Below are 19,455 nucleotides of genomic sequence, written 5' to 3'. Positions count from 1 at the left end.
GGAAGTGAACAGCCCACTTAATTCTATTTAAGACATTTAGAATTTAAGATTTTTGTCAAAAATCTTTGAAGTTTTCCAGTCGGAGAAAGGTAAATATCACATGATCTCACTCATTTGTGGGATATAATGATCAACATAATTTGATGAACAAGAATAGATCCAGAGACAATGTCAGGGGATGGGAGCGGGCTTGGGTTAGAGAGCAACCAAAGAACTTGTATGCATGCATATTAGCATAACCAGTGGACACAGGTGCTGGGGCGGTGGGGGCTTGCCCGGGGTGGGAATGGCTGGGTGGAGCGGGGCGGGGCGCAGGATGTCAGTTGGGGAAAAAGGAGACATATGTACAACTTTAGGCAATAAATAAATAAATAAATAAACAAACAAATAAATAAATAATCTTTGAAGTTTCTCTTCCCAGATTGCTTTGACAGTGTGTAAGCTGACTCACAGAACCAGGGATGTCAAATGATCCCTTAACTTTTACAATATGTGGTAAAGTTACAAATACACATTTTGATTCAAGGAAAGGCTTTAAGAAAACAGTACTTTTGTTGAAATTCATTTTACTAAAAATGAGCTAACCTAACAGGGTCTAAAATCTTTCAACAATGAAATGATGTCTTGTAGCTGGCCCTGGCAGGTAGAAAAGAATACTCCAGAACTCTGTGCATCATTACAAATCTTTGAGCACCTATACCCAAGTGTGCTCGAAAACACAGCATCTACTAGTTATAACTACAATAATCCCAAAAGGGCACTGAAGATTGGACCTGGATGTATATAACTACTGCATGTCAAATTTTGTTAAATTATGAGAAATTTGAATGATCCCATTCCTGAAGTTACCCAAATCACTTTTAGAATTACTCATTATAAATTTCTCACCACTTTTAGGTTTGCTTATGTGAAAGTTGTCAATGCTGTTTTAGCTGGAATCATAGTTAAAGGAATACCAGTAAATCACTAGTTGTTGTGTTGGAGAGAAACTTACAGGCACCCTCATGGCATTCATGAACTGAAGACAACAGAGAAATTCATCTTAACTTGGCTTTCTTTTAGCCTGATAATGACCTTTGCTACTGTAATTAAATGATCAAATTCAGGTGTTCTGAGATAGAACTAGACCTCAGGAAACATTATAGCATTTATAAACCCAATGACAATAGAAATAGCCTAAAATACAATATTAATCTTTCTATTGATACACTAACAATATATGTCTTTGAAAACAACTGATCTCATGATCTCTGTAATGTCATTAATTGTAAAAACCTTTCATTTTCATGTTGGTCAGTTTACATATAAAATTCATAATACAATTTTAAAATTCACAAGTTTGTATATGCTGATATCAATATCAAATAAATATACATACTTGAGGGAGAGGCGACAGAAAAAGAGGAGAGATGACTAAAATGTTTGTGTTATAAGCTAATCATAGTTATATCTTTGAAATTTTCTCTCCCTGATTTATTAAAAAGCTGAAAAAGGCTAGTAATAATATTAATTGGAGCTCTAACTTCTAAATTTTTATCTCTTCTTAAGCAGTTACTCAGATTTTTGAGACCTGTCTTTTGGAGTTTAAGATCATAAGGGCTTATGTGCCTCCTACTCTGTGGCTGCTGCCTCCATAACCCTAGGTTCATGCAGGTTGATTTGGAAAGATGAGAAAGACTTGATAAGAATCAAACAATAGCTCTTCCTCTCTAGTTGGTGCAGCCACTAATTCCTTTCTTGCAGTTGTTTTTACGCAATCCTATGTAGGACAGAGAAGAGGAAGAGCTTTTGTAACAAATATTGCTACAATCTTTGGGGTAAAAAATTTGAGGGATTAAAAAAGAACAGTTTATCTTGTTAGTAGTGGGGAACCCTTGTGGTCAGAGAATTGCATTGTGCTTGATCTTGTCATCATTTATAAACATAACTCCATCAATAAAGATATTCCATAAGTGATCCAGTTTCCCTGCTTTTTTCGGGGGTGAGTTTATGTAAGAGAAGGGTAACTGAGAATTCCACATTGTATTGAGTGTGGTCTTCTACATTTAAGTAAATGTTTTATTGGAAAGAATCTTGCTCTTTTTAATGTATTGCTATATTCTCTTTTCTTACAGGGTCCAGATCATCAAACAATTTTATTTAACCATGGTGCAGTTCAGAATATTGCTCACCTACTAACCTCAGTATCTTACAAAGTAAGATGTTAAAAATTATGTCCAGATTTTTATACTTTATTTTGATTTCTAAAATCTTGCTCTAGAAAGAGACCCACATATTTTATTCCTTCTTTGTCAGATATTGTGACCAAGCGTAGTTTTTATCAGTAAAATGTTATGGGGCATTTTCTTATCTATAGAAGTTGCTTTAAAAAAAAAAAAAAAAAAAAACTACCCTTTCTATTTTGTTTTCAGGATATGGTAGTGGCATGAGTTGCTATTGATTTTCACCTGTGATCATTAACAATCTCCTCCAGTTAGATGTTCGTGCGAAAGCTGATGCCTTGAAGTATATAGGAGCAGTGGCTTGCTATATTAGGAAAAACTTTGGCTTTCATATTTGAGACCTTTAGCCACAGTGACTCAAACTTACAGTATATATCCATATATACATAAACATTTAAAATGTATTCTTTTTTCTATTTGAGTTTAAAAGTCAAGGGTTTTCAGATTTGTTAGTTGAATGTTCTTTACTGTCTTTTATATATAGGTAAGTGGCATCATGATATATTACTAAGCGTTTAGCTAAAACTTCGGACATCTCATTGCTATTCAGTTAGAAAATTGTAGCAAATATTGGGACATTGTCCTTGTTGTGTCACATTAGAGTTGGGTTTACCAGGAGTTTCCTGAAGAGCAGAGAAGCCGTCATTTGGTCTTCTATCCACTTGTATTTACCTCACTCTGCTCTTCTGGTTCTTAGCTCTATTGCAGCCTGCTAATATGTATGTTTTCCCTACCTCAGATGCCCAAAGTTCACTCTTGGTGAAGAGCTCACAAGGATAGTTGTACTGCCCAAGTGAGGGACATGTTTCTTCACATCTCAGCTACCTATCCTACCAGTCCCAGGTTCCACAAAAGAACATCAAATATAGGCTCAGGCTTGGAAGTGAGGATTAGATATCTGGTGAAAACTGAACAGAAAGGTTTAAAAAAAAAATAGCTCTTATAGGAGCTCCTGCAAATTGTAAAATATGTTGTATGTGGTTGAGAGTTTGGGCCCTTCCTTGGTATCATCCCAGACCAGTTACCCAGTTTTAAGGAATGGTGGCACAATTTATAGGTGTTTTAAAAGGTAAAGTAATTTAGTCCTTTTCAAATTTTTATTGTAACTTTGTTTCCTCTATTCCCCATTCTTACCCCATATGCAACCACAAGAGTAGAGTACTCTTTTTTCCCTCCTTTAAGTATCTGTTTTTTGTAATTTGGGAAAAGAAATGTCCCATTTGAAAGGCAGTTAATAATTGCTTTTAAGTTCCCTTTGCCTTACCAACATTGTGTTTGGTACAGTGTTCTCTTAAGTTTGATTAGGGATTTATCTACTTAAATTTTAGTTGCCATTTTGTTTTTGCTTTTTCATTACTTCATTAATTTTAACGTATTGCACTCCTTAGATATACAGGTTTTATTTCTATTCCCTTGAGTCCTTCCTTTAGTACTTTGGCAGATTTAAATAGTTATTTCTTCAGAAGAGTTTAGATTCTGAGACATTAAAATGCATAATTGTGCCCTAGCTGGTTTGGCTCAGTGGATAGAGCGTCGGCCTGTGGACTCAAGGGTTACAGGTTTGATTCCAGTCAAGGTCACATGCTCAGGTTGCTGGCTTGATCCCCAGCAGGGGGTGTGCAGGAGGCAGCTGATTAACGATTCTCTATCATTGATGTTTCTATCTCTCTCACCCTCTCCCTTCTTCTCTGAAATCAATAAAAATATATTTTTAAAAAATGCATATTTGCAAAACTGAAATAAAAACATTTGTTTGTTCATTTATCTTTACAGGTTCGAATGCAAGCACTGAAATGCTTCTCAGTTTTAGCTTTTGAAAACCCCCAGGTATCGATGACCCTGGTAAATGGTAGGCTGGAATTTTCAGTGGAATCTTCATGATTTAATTTATAAACTTTGTAGATTTAAAGAAGTTCTCAATGCTTGTTGTTTGTTTTATTTCTAGTTTTGGTTGATGGAGAATTGTTACCACAAATTTTTGTGAAGATGTTACAGAGGGATAAGCCTATTGAGATGCAACTCACATCAGCAAAATGGTAAAAGTCAAGACAATGTGGAAAGAAAGATAGTGTTTCTCAATATCTTAGAGTATTTTGGGACAGATTGACTGGTTCAGTTTCAATCCCAGCCTTGTTTGGGGATTTTTTAAAATTTGAAAGTCATGTGGTTGTCTCACATTTTCTTAAATGGACATGGTTTTTACTCCATTTACTTAGTAGCATACAGAACAGGAGCTCTCTTTCATATAACATCTAAGACTACCTACAGAAAATTACTTTATCACATTCCCTTCCTGTATTTCTGTTGAAATAATATGGAATTCAATGAGAATTAACCATCACATATTATGCTAAATATTAAAAGTATTAACCCAGGAAAATATAAAGATATAGAAATATGGATGAGAATTAAAGTTGATAACTAATGCACGATTTCAGAGAATGTGGTTTCCTCATTTTAGGAAAAACAAAACAAAAAATTCTCATAGAGATGTAACAATTTATAAGGTAGTTACATAAAGTTCTTATTAGCATAACTCTTGGCTCCTATAAGCCTTCAATACATGCTGATTCTGTATCAATACATTAACAGATAGGTTGAACACCTGTTGTATAGGGTTCTATGCTAAATGAATTGTTTATTTCAGTATTTAAGAAATTCTGATATTTTGATGAGAATGACAAATTTTCAGTGAATTACTCATGAATTATGAATTGTTTATTGTTTGTTTATATTACTTGTATTTTTTGTTTGTTTGCTTTTTGTTTTAACTTCAAAACTATTTGCTTCTTTGTTGGTGAAGTAACCCTGTCATAGAACCTTTAAAAACAGTGGGGATAAGAAGCCTTAAAATAATGACAGCTATAAAGGATCCAACCCTCTGGAACAGGGGTTGGGAACCTTTTTTCTGCCAAGGGCCATTTGGATATTTATAACATAATTTGCAAGCCATACAAAATTATTAACTTAAAAATTAGCCTGCTATATATGGTCAAACATTTAATTAACTCGCCCCTAAGGCCTTGGCAGGGCCAGACCAAATGATTTCTCAGGCCTTTATACGGCCCACGGGCCAGACGTTTCCTACCCCTCTCTATAATATAAGTATTTTACTGATTTGTTTATAGCATCCCCTAAAAGCCAATATGGGTGTTTTTTTTCACCCAGCTTACTAAAGGAATGTAATTGAAAAAGGAAATTCATTCAAGTTTCTGAAGTGCTTAATGTTCATTACCTTCTTGGGGAGTGCAAAGTAATTTTACTCTTATTCAAAATCAGATATAATTGTGAAGGTAAATTGTTTTTCAATAAAACCAAATCATTGCCTAATTCTTAATGCCACTACTGATAACCTCTGATTAATTAATTTCTTATGGACACCCATAAGCATTAGAAGATAAATGCTTCTCCTGTTGAAGTTGGAATACCAGCTTAACTTCATTTAAACTTAGATACTTTGTTAACTTTTTATTTTTTTTCCTTTTTATTATGGAAAATTTAAAACTAAACAGAAAAGTATAAAGATCTCTAATGTGCCCAGCATCTAGCTTCGAAATGTGTCCACCTATTAGGCCATTTATTTTTTAAAAATTTTGTAGGTAGGGTTTTGGGTTTTTTTAATATCTGGCTTATGACATTGGTATCAGTTAGTTTTCTTTGACTGTTAAGTTAACAGAACCTCAGATAAGGGAATGTCAAAGCCTCTCTCAAAATAAATGAGAGTAGTTGTCTTATTTTTGGCCCATAAAATATTAAAGGCAAGTAAGTAATTTTCCTTTTAAAGCTTTAAAACACAAGCAAAAACTTACTTTTTGCCATCTTATTCCAGTTTAACTTACATGTGTAGAGCTGGAGCAATTCGGACAGACGACAACTGTATTGTATTGAAGGTGAGCTAATTAATTCTCTAAAAGGCTTATGAAAAGTATCCACTCATATGTGTTGAATATAAATTTTGGTATTCCTATTTGTCACTATGGTATGTGTGCATAGAATAAAATAGTAGTAAGCACCATGCTTTTCTTTTTGATGGGATAGAATGTAGTTTTTAAAAATTGGTTTTATATGTGTTTTGAAAGTCAAAGTGAAATAATTATTTCCTTGTCATACTTTATTTTTATGGTAATAAGGGGGATGTAGAAAGTGTAAAAATATGTAAAATTCAGGTGATAGAAAATATATTTTAACTCTTGATTTTTATTGTTTGCAATAGTTTTATAGGAAGCAGTTCATTAGATCTGCAAATAAAGACTTAAATCACTCTCATGGCAGGTAATCAAAAGGCGAAATGAGAAGGAATAAGTAAATAACACATGAAAACAGTCATTATCATTGATGTCCAAATCAATGAGAAGTCAGAAAAACCCAGATAAGAGACTAGCCCTAAGAGTCCCAAGACCTGGAATCTGCTTTTAGCATTGCCACTACTGCCTAGCTTGGTAACCTTGGGCACACCCCTTATTCTGTTGGCACTTCAGACTCCTAATTATGAAGATGGAGGCAATAATTCCTGCTCATTTATCCCACAGGGTTATTTTGAGAATAACAATACATTAAATGTCTTATTAGCTATAAAGAACAAAGCAAGTATAAATAAATTCATTGTGTGTCATTTTATGAATGTGAGATCTCTCACTATCAGTGTTCAAAATCAACCCAAGGATAAAAAAAGATTAATGGTTGCTTTAGTCTTTGGTGAAGCAAGTCAATTAATTTAATGAGATCTGACAACCCCCTAAGAAAACAACTCTGCATAGAGTGCTAAAGGCTTCCGTGCAAGGACCTTGGTTTATTTTCTTTACTCCTCTACCACTTCTTTTCTTCCTTCCTCATTGGTAAACTAGGTTAATAGTATCTTTCTTGGTGTAGTAGTTGTGAGAAATTCAATAATCCATGTATCTATGGTTTGATAATGTTAGTGACTGTTCAAAAGAAAATAAGAATAAGGCTTTCCTCTTGGAAGCCTAGGTAAAGATGTAATGGGGACTTGGAAAAGAGCAAAGCACAGCTGGCTGGGAGTTGAGAGAGGTTTCCTATAATTGTAATATTTTTCAGTTTTTACTTCCACATTATTCTTTAAAGTGGATTCATCAGCCTTAGAAATAGTAAATACATGGGATGTTTTTATTGATAGATAACCAACCAAGACCAGTGCCAAGATTTTTGAAGGACCTCAGAAATAAAATTGGACGGTTTAGATATTAGTCTTTCCAAGGAGCTCTTTGGAAAACCTAGGAACTATAATTAATGCATTTCACTTGCATTATAGGAGAACTGATGGAATCTGAGTAATGGTAAGATCACGGAATCTTTAAAGCTGTATCTTTTTTTTTTTTTTTGCTCCTGTAGATATTAATCCCCAAACAAAAAATAAAAGTCATCCCAGCCATATTGCTCATTAAGGAAAAAATAGCATACTTTTTCTAAGGCAAAATCGTTCCTGGTTAAACTGTTGGAGCTCAGTTAGTTAAATAAATACATACATGGTGTAGCACCAGACATGCTTTATTAGGGATTCTTGAAATGTCTTTTTTAAGGTTGTACCATAAGGCTTTAGTCTTAATCGATCACAAAAGCCTGAATAGAGTTTGTATTATTGTATTTTGATTGTATGATTAGAGTTTAGTGTACCAGCATAAATGATTAATATGCACTGAATTTTATATATTTTTACATTAAAAAACTCTCTTATTCTCTGTGAGTCTTCATTGAAAATTTCATTGCAAGCATGACTCCCAATAAAAATCACTGAGTTTATTCAGTCACTATATGATCTCCAAGCTTTTGCCTTTACCAAAAAGCAAATAATTAATGTCACTACCTTTCAGACGTTGCCATGTTTGGTTCGCATGTGCAGTAAGGAGAGATTACTGGAGGAGAGAGTTGAAGGAGCTGAGACACTCGCCTATCTGATTGAACCAGATGTCGAGCTACAGAGAATTGCCAGCATTACTGATCACCTCATTGCCATGCTTGCTGACTATTTCAAGTATCCCAGCTCTGTGAGTGCCATCACTGACATTAAAAGGGTATGTTCTCTTCCTTCAGCAGCTCTAGAGAGGGCTTCCTAAAAGTTTTACTTACGGTTCACTACTTTGAACCACTTGATAATACAGTTCAAAGCCCTTTTAAATAAAGGAATCTTTTACCTTTGGTAACATAGATGATAGTTGTTTTATGAGTTTTTGAGTCCAATTTGTTTCATGTTCAGAAATTTTTTTAATATGTTTTTATTGAATTTTAGAGAGAGGAAGGTAGAGCAATAGAGAAACAAACATCGATGAGGGAGAAATATCATCGATTGGCTGCCTCCTGCATGCCCCCTACTGGGGGATCGTGCCCACAACCTGGGCATGTGCCCTGACTAGAATCAAACTGCCATCTGTTGGTTCATGGGTTGATGTTCAACCACTGAGCCACACCAGCTGGGCAGAAATTTTTTATTAAGGAAATAATGAGGAAAGAAGAAAATTATGTACCTAATTCCCAACTAAAACCCCCAAATAGTGGGTTCTGGTCTCTAAGCAGGTTACTGACATTCTGATAATGTTATCTCATCCTATTTGTGTTCCCAGAATCACCTCTATTGCATTGTACTCGCTCTTTAGGTCAACGTGATCTTTTGCTATGTGTAACTTAGTGGCCTTATTTTACTCTCCCCTGCTGTCTTTCTCTTGTGCTACTTCTCTTAACTTTTGCCATCTTCTTCTCTCTCCTTTTTGCAGTCTTATACTGTACTTGGTCTGCTAGTGACAGCTAAAGCATCATTTAACCTCTAGACTGAGACCATCAAGAACCAAATTGTGTTCACTTTTTCTCAAAATATAAGTTCCTTAGGATAGGTAGATATTCCTTTGACTTTGTTTTTCTGAGTCTATTTGTCATGTTTACTTCTCTAAGCATAGGAGATAAATATTATGTTAGAGAAAGTTTATTTAAGAAGGTCATGGTAGAAGAAACATTGCCTCCTAATTAGTAACCAGTACTGTTTCATGAATATGACTGTATTTTTTATACCAGTGGTCCCAATGGTAAATTTTTAAAAATTGTTTTCTTGACCTCTCTCATGCCCCTGAGTTCCAAAAAGAAAATTCATCTGGCAACCAACTGTTCATTTGGCATTTGATACTGAAAATAAAATAAACTATTGAGGGTATATATTTTCTCTGTCTCAGGAAGGACCTAAAATGCTTTCACTGATATTTGTGTTAATGATGTATATTGCCCTCTGTGTATTCAAGTTATGTCTGCTCTTCCTTCAGTATGATTGTTTTTCCAGTGGAGGTGATGGGTTATACTGAACCATCTGCCTTGTCTCTTCTCCCTCTGGCTACTTGCTCACACTGACAGTGTCTCACTGGTACAGAGATACATGGGCAAGTCCTAGTTATGGCCTCATGGACACCCTTAGTTGACCATCCCAGCAAGGCAAATAGAACACTTTGTTGGACAGGAGAGTGAGGGAATATAGTTACAAGAACTTCTAGCCTAAGCAGGTGCAAATCATTTAACTAGTATGTAGATTATCCCTGCTATTAAGGTTTTTCCATTTTATTTTCATTACAATAAAACTAGAATAGAAATAATTTTTAAAAATTAACTCAATGCCAAACTTGAACATTAGTTTGTTTTGTCATCTTTATTTAGTTTTTACTTTTTGTTAATCCTCATCCGAGGATGTTTCCTCCATTGGTTATTTTTTTAAAAAATTTTTATTTTAGAAAGAGTGGAAAGGTGAGAGGGATAGTGGGGAAAAAAAAGAGAGAGAGAGAGATATCAATATGAGAGAGACACATCGATTGGATTGTTGCCTCCTGCACATGCCTGACCATGCCAGGGGTTTCCACAACCCAGGTCCATGCCCTTTACCGGGAATCAAAGTTGAAACCCTTCAGTGTGTAGGTCAACACTCTAACCACTGAGCCCATCAGCGAGGGCAAGTCATCTTTATTTTCAATGATGGATTATCCAGTGGTTTCTGACCATAAAAGTCTGAGTAATTGACCATAGAGAGAAATTCTTACATGTTAACAAATGTATGATTTTCGTGATATATTAGTCCAACTCAGTATTCTAATATGTTATGACTAAAAAGTAGTTAAAACTTTAAGAATAAATATTTTAGGTCTTACATATCAAAGTGAGTGTTCCTCATTATATATTGGGAGATTCCTCCCATAATCCATCAGTGCCTGCTTTGATCAGAATATTTTTGGAACTACTTTTAAGAATTGCCTTCAGAACTACCCCAAATGAGTTTCAGGGTGTTTTGTTTTATTTGTTATTCTAAAGGTTACCCAGCTGGATTTCCCCATCTTCACACATGACAGTCATTGACAATTAACTGCAAACTCTCTTAGTTCATACATACATTACTCAGGGTTTTGTAGCTAAAGTGCCACTTAGCTCTTTAGGAAGTTTAAAAAGAGGGTCTCTGATTATTTTTGAACAGCAGCTATATAATTGCATAAGAGAACATTTTGAAGGCAAATCATTTGAAGAAAGTGGTAGTCACTTGGATGAAGAAGTTATGTCTCTTAGTTATAAAATTATTTACATTATTGATATGCCTTATATATTTACTGGTTCATAGTCACTGAAACTGTCCTATTTTTATTATGGTAGTTTGGTGACAAATCAGGTGTATAGAAAATTGATAACTTAGAAGCCAGTTATGCATATGGAAAGGTAGAATTGTTTCATACCAGTAAGTAGTTTTAATAAATGTATCTAAAAAGTCTCCTGAACATAAGTCTCAGATAACAGCAATAGATAAATAGTAATGATTACCATGGTATAACATTCATTAAGGATTTTCACAAAAGTTTTCCCTGTTTCTAAAAGTATCTGAAATACTGAAATTAGGCTAGCACTACTCTTAATGTTTGGGAAACCTGCTAAAGACATTGTTGCAACAGCACTCAAATTATCAGCTGTATTCTGGGGCTGGCAAGGCCTGAGTGTGCCTTGTTTTGGAGGAGGGCGTTTCGAAGAGCCGGTGCAAGCAAGCATTAGTGCCACTGAAGCTACAATCTAGGACTGAATTTTTAGGGGTCAAAGGTTTACATATACTAGTGTCAAACACTCTGGCATTCACTTTAGACAGAAGCAGACAGCGTGTATCCAGATAATGCTGACACAAACACACCGAGGTCTCAATCATGTGAGCAGAACCCAAAAGTAATCAGGAATTCAGTGAGAGTACTCATATGTTCATAGTTGTTAAACATGTTTTCAACTCTACTCAATGGGTTTTATTGAAAATTTAATTTGTGGGCCGACTTGGAACATATCTTTTTCTCCTCTCCCATAGCTTGATCATGACTTAAAACATGCTCACGAACTCCGCCAGGCTGCATTCAAGCTCTATGCCTCCCTTGGAGCAAATGATGAAGACATCCGGAAGAAGGTGAGTCTGGGAGAGGGGCGTCCCCCAGTCCTGACAGCCAGCAGGCAGGGAGTGACGCCAACCTGAAAGTCGTGGTGAAGAGCACTAACAGTGACTGTTTGAATATAATAAAGCAGAGTGACTAAAGGCATAATTGAAGAATGAATGGGACCCGGATTTGGGGGGTTGTTTGTTTGTTTTTAGAACATAGAGTGGCATGGCCGTGCTGGAATGACAAATAACTGGTGTGTTTTCCTGTGTCATTAATATGGATTATTGTGTTGCACATTTTTGCATGTGTTCTGATAAAAATCATTTCTAGCACTGTGAAGTTTCAGACACCTTGAAAGTCCTAACACTAGAATTGTATATGTTATTTATGAAAATACTTTCCAATGCCATTGAGAAATTTAAATCTATTGTATATTGTTCTTTGACATGTGGCTTAGTTATGTTTTGATTTTTTTGCTACTGTGCAAGTTTGATGTGAATAAAATCTTTGTGGAATGGTGATTTTATGTTTAGTGAGTGATCATGTGAATTTTCAGGTCCCAAAAAATGTATCACTGGTGTAGCACCTTATGTTTTAACAGCCTAGTCCAACACTGAACTCATGTTTTTTATGAGAATAGTTTTAAGCAGAAAATAAAGTATAGTTGTAAGCTCTGACCTGGTTCCCTCCTCAAACCAAAAAACTGGATCTACCACTCAAAAAATAAACATAATCTAATAAATTTTACACAAGGCTTTTAGGAACATCAGTAAAGTAATCCCACATGTTCTGTCGTGATGAGCCATAGCAGAAAGAGCCAATTGGGCATTATTTACTGAACATGCACTTTACTAAGTCTTTCCATCTATATTGGTATTTCTGAGGGAAATTACAAAGTACTGGGAATTTGTCATGATTCAGAGAAGTACTTGGGCTTGAGAGAGAGGTGTGGCATAGCCATAGGTTTCATGAAATCAATTGAAAAGGAACCATTCTTGAATAAAATTGAAATAAGCAGTAAGATTAGATATGTAAATAGCATTGATTTAAAATCAGTGCAAAAAAGCAACTAAACTCATTATTTTCCATGTACCTCAATTTAGTTCAACTAACAAGAATTTTTGACTTGAAGTGTTCTTAGTAAATATCTATGAAAATCTTTCTTGACACCTCGAAGCTTTCATTTGTAAACTGTTACTTAAAGGTAAACATACCAGTGATATGGTATTCCGTATGTCTGACAAACATAACTTTTGGATGTTGATATGCTTCGTTCAGTTTAGGAAAAGGCTTTTATGGCAACTCATAGATAAAACATTTTTTAAAAATTGACATGGACTGTATAATTTATATACATAATGATTTGTTTTTGGATGGTTGTTAGGACTCATTAGAAAGAGGAGAAGTGTTTTGCCCATTCTTTTAGCTCAAGAAGGTTATGCCATGGACTGAAAGGGAGATAGATAGATGGACTATAAAGGGGGAAATAGGATGTCCATTTGTACTTCTTTGTACTTTTTTGTTAATAAACTATTGTTTTGGAATTAATGACTTAATTTGTGATATCATGTTCTAGAAATGCAACATAACAGTCTGATGATCAGTCTATTAAAAGTTGTATTTATAATGTGTATAATTTCCTGGTAAGGCTAAATCCTGATAATTTCTGTAGAAAGATGACAAATAAAGAATAAGTTATCATTATTATAGTTTTTTTGTGTGGTGAAGCAAAGATACTGTGATATTCTTATATAATGGGGATTATATAGTTTTTAGGAAGATACTTAATTTCTGGAAAAATGAAGTGTTTGAATAATTTACAGTTCATAGTAATTACTGAAGAGAGATATTGTAAAATGGAAAATATAAGTTATATTGTGATAAAACCTACATGAAAATGGTTCTTAGGAGTGGAGAATCCTTATTTTCAGTGCATAAAAAATGACGATGACCCTTTTTCTTTTAATGCCTTTATTTCTGTTCCATTTTTTGTTGACATAATTATTTGGATAGATTTTTATTTACTTCTCTATGAAATATTTATTTACCTTTTACACTTATGCCTTATTAACTTTGATTATATTTTCGTGATGTATAGTGTTAATTGTTTTATTTTTTTAATTCAATATTTATGCTTGTCAAGTTGGAATTTCAGTTTACTGAGTTAATGAGAGGAGAATCTTTGAAAGAAATTTCAAGGATCATAGAGCTATTTCCTCCCCGCCCCACCCCACCCCCCAAACACACACACACACACACACACACACACACACACAAGTATAAAAATATGAAATGTTCAGTTGGTCTGCCTTTTAAACTGAAAATGGGAATGCAGTTCAGTAAGTACAGGGGGTAAGATATATTCCATTGCCCTGTTATGATCAGTTCAGGAAATGAAGCAGAATGAAAAAGAAAAAACTGAAGCTATAAGAGGTAGACAATGAGAGATATACCCAACTGCTGTAAAGGAGAAAGATACAGGCCTTCTGTCTTCATAGAATTATGTTTCTCTCTCTCATTGCTTCTAAAGACTTCTGAAGACCTGCTGTGATTTCATTTCTTGATACCTTCTCTCTGGGCCAGACAAAATTAAGATGAAGACTGAGATATGACCCTTAGGTCAGAGATATACCACTCCTGCTCTGGAGCAGTGTTGGTGTATTCCCATTAAAAGATATCAACTATATAACAACTCCTGGAACCTAATAAGCACCCAGTAAATAAATATTTGTTGAATAAATATAGAAATGAAAATACAGAAATCATACACAGAGTGACATTTCCTTCAATATGCCCAGATCTCTCTGTATCCTGTGCTGAGCAAAGTTGGTATTCTAATTCCCAGCATTTCATCACTCTGTGGCATACTTACAAATTTCCTGACTTCCTGTGGTGTCCTGTCAGAGAGTCAAGCAGTGTGAAGAGTTCTTCAGATGACAGTAGAAAACACTACCAATTGGCTGTGACATGAAAAGGGAGAAGCCTAAGAAAAGATGGACCACTGAGCTTGACCGTGTGGCCTGGCCATATTCAACTTAGAATAACCCAAGAATTTGTTAGGTTAAGCAAGGGCAGAGGTAGGAATTGAGTACCCCGTGGAAGAAAGGTCCAGAGCTCATTGGCAGTAACTACCCAATTCACTATAATCTCTGCCATGGGGAAAGTCTAGTTTTTTTTTTGTTTTTTTTTTTAAATATATTTTATTAATTTTTTACAGAGAGGAAGGGAGAGAGATAGAGAGTTAGAAACATCGATGAGAGAGAAACATCGATCAGCCGCCTCCTGCACATCTCCTACTGGGGATGTGCCCGCAACCCAGGTACATGCCCTTGACCGGAATCTAACCTAAGACCTTTCAGTCCACAGGCCGACGCTCTATCCACTGAGCCAAACCGGTTTCGGCAAAGTCTAGTTTTTAATAATGGCCTTGACCACATATTAATGCTGACTAGGAAGCGTAAGTTCAGTTAATGGGACAGTAAAAAAGAAAGAAGTAAAGATACCTAACATTCTTGCAAGTGCTGGCATTTCCAGTCATAACCCCAGTCAGTGGTGAAGTCATGCAGGCGCAGCAGTGGTAAGCAGTCCTGTAATTGTGAGGCTGACTCTTTTATAACAAAGAATTGTTCTTATGAAGATCATTACTTGGTTGGTACCTGTTGATCATAAATTAGGCTGGAAATTTTAACGGCTTGTCTCTCTTCACTCTCTTTAAGGAATTAGTATAATTTATTAGTTAGAAAGTATAAGTTGAGGAAAATTAGAAATAGTAAGTATAAATTAACTCAAGGAAATTAATAAACTTAACAGGATGTTATTTTTATTTTTTATAAAAATAAAATACATTTCAAATGTTAAAAGTAGTACTTGGTGTAGCCTTTGCTCCTTTGAGGTATCTTACTAATGGAGACTTTCAGAAAGCTTTCCTCTTGGATTTTGAGTACTTACATTTTAGCTGGAGATTCCTTTTGAAAAACTAGAATGTAAGCTCCACGAGGGCAGGGATTTTTTTACATATTGTTCATCGCTGTATTCCCAGCATCTACAACACTGCCGGATGCATAGACAGCACTTAACAAATATTTGAAGAATGAATGAATGAAAAAAATGAATGAATGGACAAATAGATGAATGAATCATATTGCAAAATTACATTATTAAGCACCCTCAATCAAATTATGTATGGGCCTCCACACATTAAGAACATTTATAATTTTATTAGCAATTCTATGAGTATGTGAAAGTGGAAATTTAAAATAGGAAAAATAAAATCTGATCATATAGGCAAGGGATTTCACTATACTTTGGCATAAAGAAAATGCAGGAAATTCTCATTTTTCAAGAGGCAGACAATCTCAAGGACATGTCTTCTACTCACTTTGATATAGATCAAAGAGAACTTATTTTATGGTATGGTACTTGTTTAATTTTGAAATAATTTTTACCATTATTTTTTAGTTTTTTTTCCTTTAAAATGTGTGATTTAAAAATAATGTATATTATCACAAGTGAATCTGGACCCATTTTTTTCCTAGGGATAAAAGCATGATTTGGTTTATAGAAATTAGCCTGACTCAGAAACCAACCTATTCTGTAAAGTGTAAACATTGTCTGGTTGGTGGGGGAGGAAGGAAAGCAGTGCAGTGAGACGAAGAGCCATAAGACGCAGCCGTACAACTCAGCATTTATAATAAAACCTCAGTAAGTCAGAGAACAGGAAGGAATGGCCAGTAAGAATTTGTGAGGGGCTTAAGGAATTATTTGAAAACAATTAGAATAGACATGTTGATTTCAGTGGGGCTATTCTTGAATCAGTTTGGAAATTAATAATTTAATGTTTTTGTCATTTTTAATGTTTTATAACTGCCTTTCATATTTTCAAGAGTTGAAAACATGAAATCTGAAGTTTTTGTTTCTTACAGGGGGAGGGGGGCATCCAGTCACCCTGCTTTTATATTACGTGAATAAGGTAGTCAAGAATGGGATATTTTTTTCCTTTTAAACTGAATAATTTCTTTTAAAAAGTATAGGCAGAAAAAAATAAAAAGTAAAAAAAAATTAAAAACGAGAATTTGTCTTCTACCTTCTTTTTCCTAGCAAAGAAATTATATCTACAGGGTCATTGTGAGGATGAAGATACAATGTATTTAAAATATTTAATATGGTGCCTGTAAGTGCTCAACAAATGGAAGCATTTATTAGAATATCTTAAATGACTTCATTGGGAGATTAAAAATAAATATGTATTTTAAATTGTACTAGAAACACTGAACAATGTTGGGGCATAAATAAAAAAGGTTTTCAATGAAGACAGTGACTTTAATCTATAAATTTCCAGTTCTGTTAGTTATTTATTCTTTATAGAAAAAGAATATTTGTACTTCAGAAGCATAGAGGCTCTTTCTTTAGCTTATCTCTTATTAATTACAGGATGACTTCTTACTCTCTTAGAATGGATTTAAATTTCTGGTTTTCAAAACTTTTTGTTTGCTTTAGCATGCCTTTCAAAGCACCAAATTAAATTTTGGGTTGTTGTTTTTTAAGTTAAATAGAATATACAATATAAATCAATAATTGGTTGAATTCAGAGGTAATAGATATGTTAGGAAAAGTATGAAGGCCAAATGTTAACTTTGGTTATCTAAGTATTACTGTCCATGGTTGCCCTAGATGTTATTTCTCCAGAGTCATTATTCATATGAAGCCCTGTCTCAAATATGCATGTTCAAAATTTGAACAAATGTAAATTCTTCTCTATATTTTTAAAGTTATAAGATTTTAAAGTATATTTTTGAATTTAAATCAATTTTTAAAAATATCTTTCTGCCATCTCAGAAACTTGCTAAGTATTTCACTTTAAACATTTTTATGATTTGTTATATGTTGATTTTATTACTAGTTAGTGTTCTGAGTAACAGTATAATTATAACATGAATTTATATTTTTAAATATTTTACAAAGTGCAGTAATTCTAAATGGAAATTTAAAAGGCACAGTGTCAAAATTTTGTATGCCTCTGCCATGAAATCAGGCAGATGCAAGGAGCGATTTCTAAGCCTTAGCCTGCAAGTTGAAACAAGCACCTTGAACATTTTGAAGGTTTTCAACGGTACCACAGAAGTAGCGCCCTTCAGGACTCGGCTCTGTTACTGAATAACAACAAATTCATTCAGAATTCAGAATCCATGGATTTAATCTGTGGTAAAATTGTTAGTTATCGTCTTAAGGCTAATCTACCAAAGAGTTGTAAATGATTTCCGCAGCATTCATTGATGATGGTAAGTATTTGTAAAGAGTTAATGATGACAGGACCAGGCTGTGCCGCTTGGCCTTCTGCATACTGAAAGAAGCACACCTGGGAGGGGTAATGCTAGATACAAAACAGAGGTATTTATAAAACCAAGTAATGAATATTGATTTCAGACGTTCATTAAGTGGAGACATAACATTGAGTATTGTACTACTAATTGTGATACTGTCGTTGCATAAACCATTGAATTACAGTTCCTGTTCATTTTTTAAAGTTTGAAGTACAGGTTGGTTATTTTGTTAGCTGGTTACAAAACATTAGATTCAGAAAAAAATATATATGTTTTCTCTCACATACTTTTTGGTACAAAATGGGTAATGAGATGCTTTAATTACATCGTTTTCTTCATCTGACATTTATGAAATGCTTCCTCCTGTGTGTCCAGGAATGAAGCAGAAGACTGGTGTGTACCTTTTAGGAGCTTACAGTTCAAAATAGCTAAGGAGATGAGACACTAAATTGGTAGATAGTAATTCCAGGGCCTCGTGTGTGTATAAGTCTTGTCTATACTAAAAGCCAGTTTTGGCATGATTAATACACCCAGATATGATTAAGATATGACTCTAATTAAAATAGCCTGTATGAACGGGTCTGGAAGAGTCATCTCCTATGAAGAAGTTTATTTCAAAGTGTTACCACTTTTCTCCTTCCAAAATATTAAAATCTGTTGTTGCAGAGTTTTGACTCACAAAATCTGTATTACTTCTGCATCAATTGAAAATATTTTTCTAAGGGACCTGCCTAGATGTGATTATATTGTAGATTAATATTTTAGAAAGGAAGCTTCCAGAGTTAATGATGCCATAGAGGTACTTTTACAGCATTTTGTTTTGTAGGCAGCTTCTGTATGGAATAGATATAAACTTGTCATATGTAGAATGAGAGATGAAGGGAGCCTTGGAACACATGTCCACTTAAGGAAGGGTAGGGGAGAGAGGACTGTAACTTAAAGAGATTACAGTTGGAGCACTTATGTCTTTTAAATAGGGTGCAAGTGGGAGGGCACAGGCCAAAAGAAAGGACCCAGTGGGATGGGGCAGAGTAAAGTTGCAAGAAAGAGGTGGGGGGAGGTAATTTCTGGATCAAGGTGCAAGGTCTTTGAGCATGAAGTACCCAACTTCAGTGTAATAAGAGTGAAAATTATGGAGATACTTTAATGAGAAGAAGGAAGTTGAGACAACCTGTGTCCCAGGAAAAAAAAAAGCCATGTCCCTGCAAGAATGAGGTGGGCACAGAGGGCCTGCGGGCGTGAGGGAGGTAGGAAGAATTTGAAGAAGGACGGAAACACATAGGGAAGATGGGAATATCCTGCAGGTGAGTGCAAGGCTGGCGGAGCGCTGAGGGTCCCGCCGAGATGGGGTAGCACACACAGAGATCTGGCAGCCAGGATTGCTGAATTTTCTACTGTAAATCAGCAGTTTGGGATGTGAAACAGGAGTGAGTGGTGGGAGGACAGTGAAAAGAAGGCGTTTGTCTACTAAGCGGAGTATCTGAGCAAGAAATCCAGGTCAGGGAGAAAGGTATATGAGGGTCGAAAAGAGTA

The 19,455-nt window shown here is 34.9% G+C and overlaps 1 protein-coding gene across 4 annotated transcripts in view; it reads left to right on the top strand.

Moving 5' to 3' along the window:
• The window catches only part of ARMC8 (armadillo repeat containing 8), a 76,111-nt gene that overhangs the window by 34,650 nt on the left and 22,006 nt on the right, over positions 1 to 19,455 (top strand). For 3 of the 4 annotated variants that reach the window (XM_059663835.1, XM_059663831.1, XM_059663834.1), the window contains 6 exons: positions 2,115 to 2,195; positions 3,996 to 4,071; positions 4,168 to 4,258; positions 6,052 to 6,112; positions 8,051 to 8,251; positions 11,536 to 11,631. In XM_059663835.1, the coding sequence (XP_059519818.1) occupies positions 2,115 to 2,195; positions 3,996 to 4,071; positions 4,168 to 4,258; positions 6,052 to 6,112; positions 8,051 to 8,251; positions 11,536 to 11,631 (606 nt within the window). The remainder of the gene's footprint in view (positions 1 to 2,114; positions 2,196 to 3,995; positions 4,072 to 4,167; positions 4,259 to 6,051; positions 6,113 to 8,050; positions 8,252 to 11,535; positions 11,632 to 19,455) is intronic. The other variant, XM_059663832.1, reaches the window with a different exon arrangement.

The sequence above is a fragment of the Myotis daubentonii genome, chromosome 14 (assembly GCF_963259705.1).
Source record: "Myotis daubentonii chromosome 14, mMyoDau2.1, whole genome shotgun sequence".
NCBI lineage: Eukaryota > Metazoa > Chordata > Mammalia > Chiroptera > Vespertilionidae > Myotis > Myotis daubentonii.
This window is presented reverse-complemented; position numbering and strand designations above follow the sequence as displayed.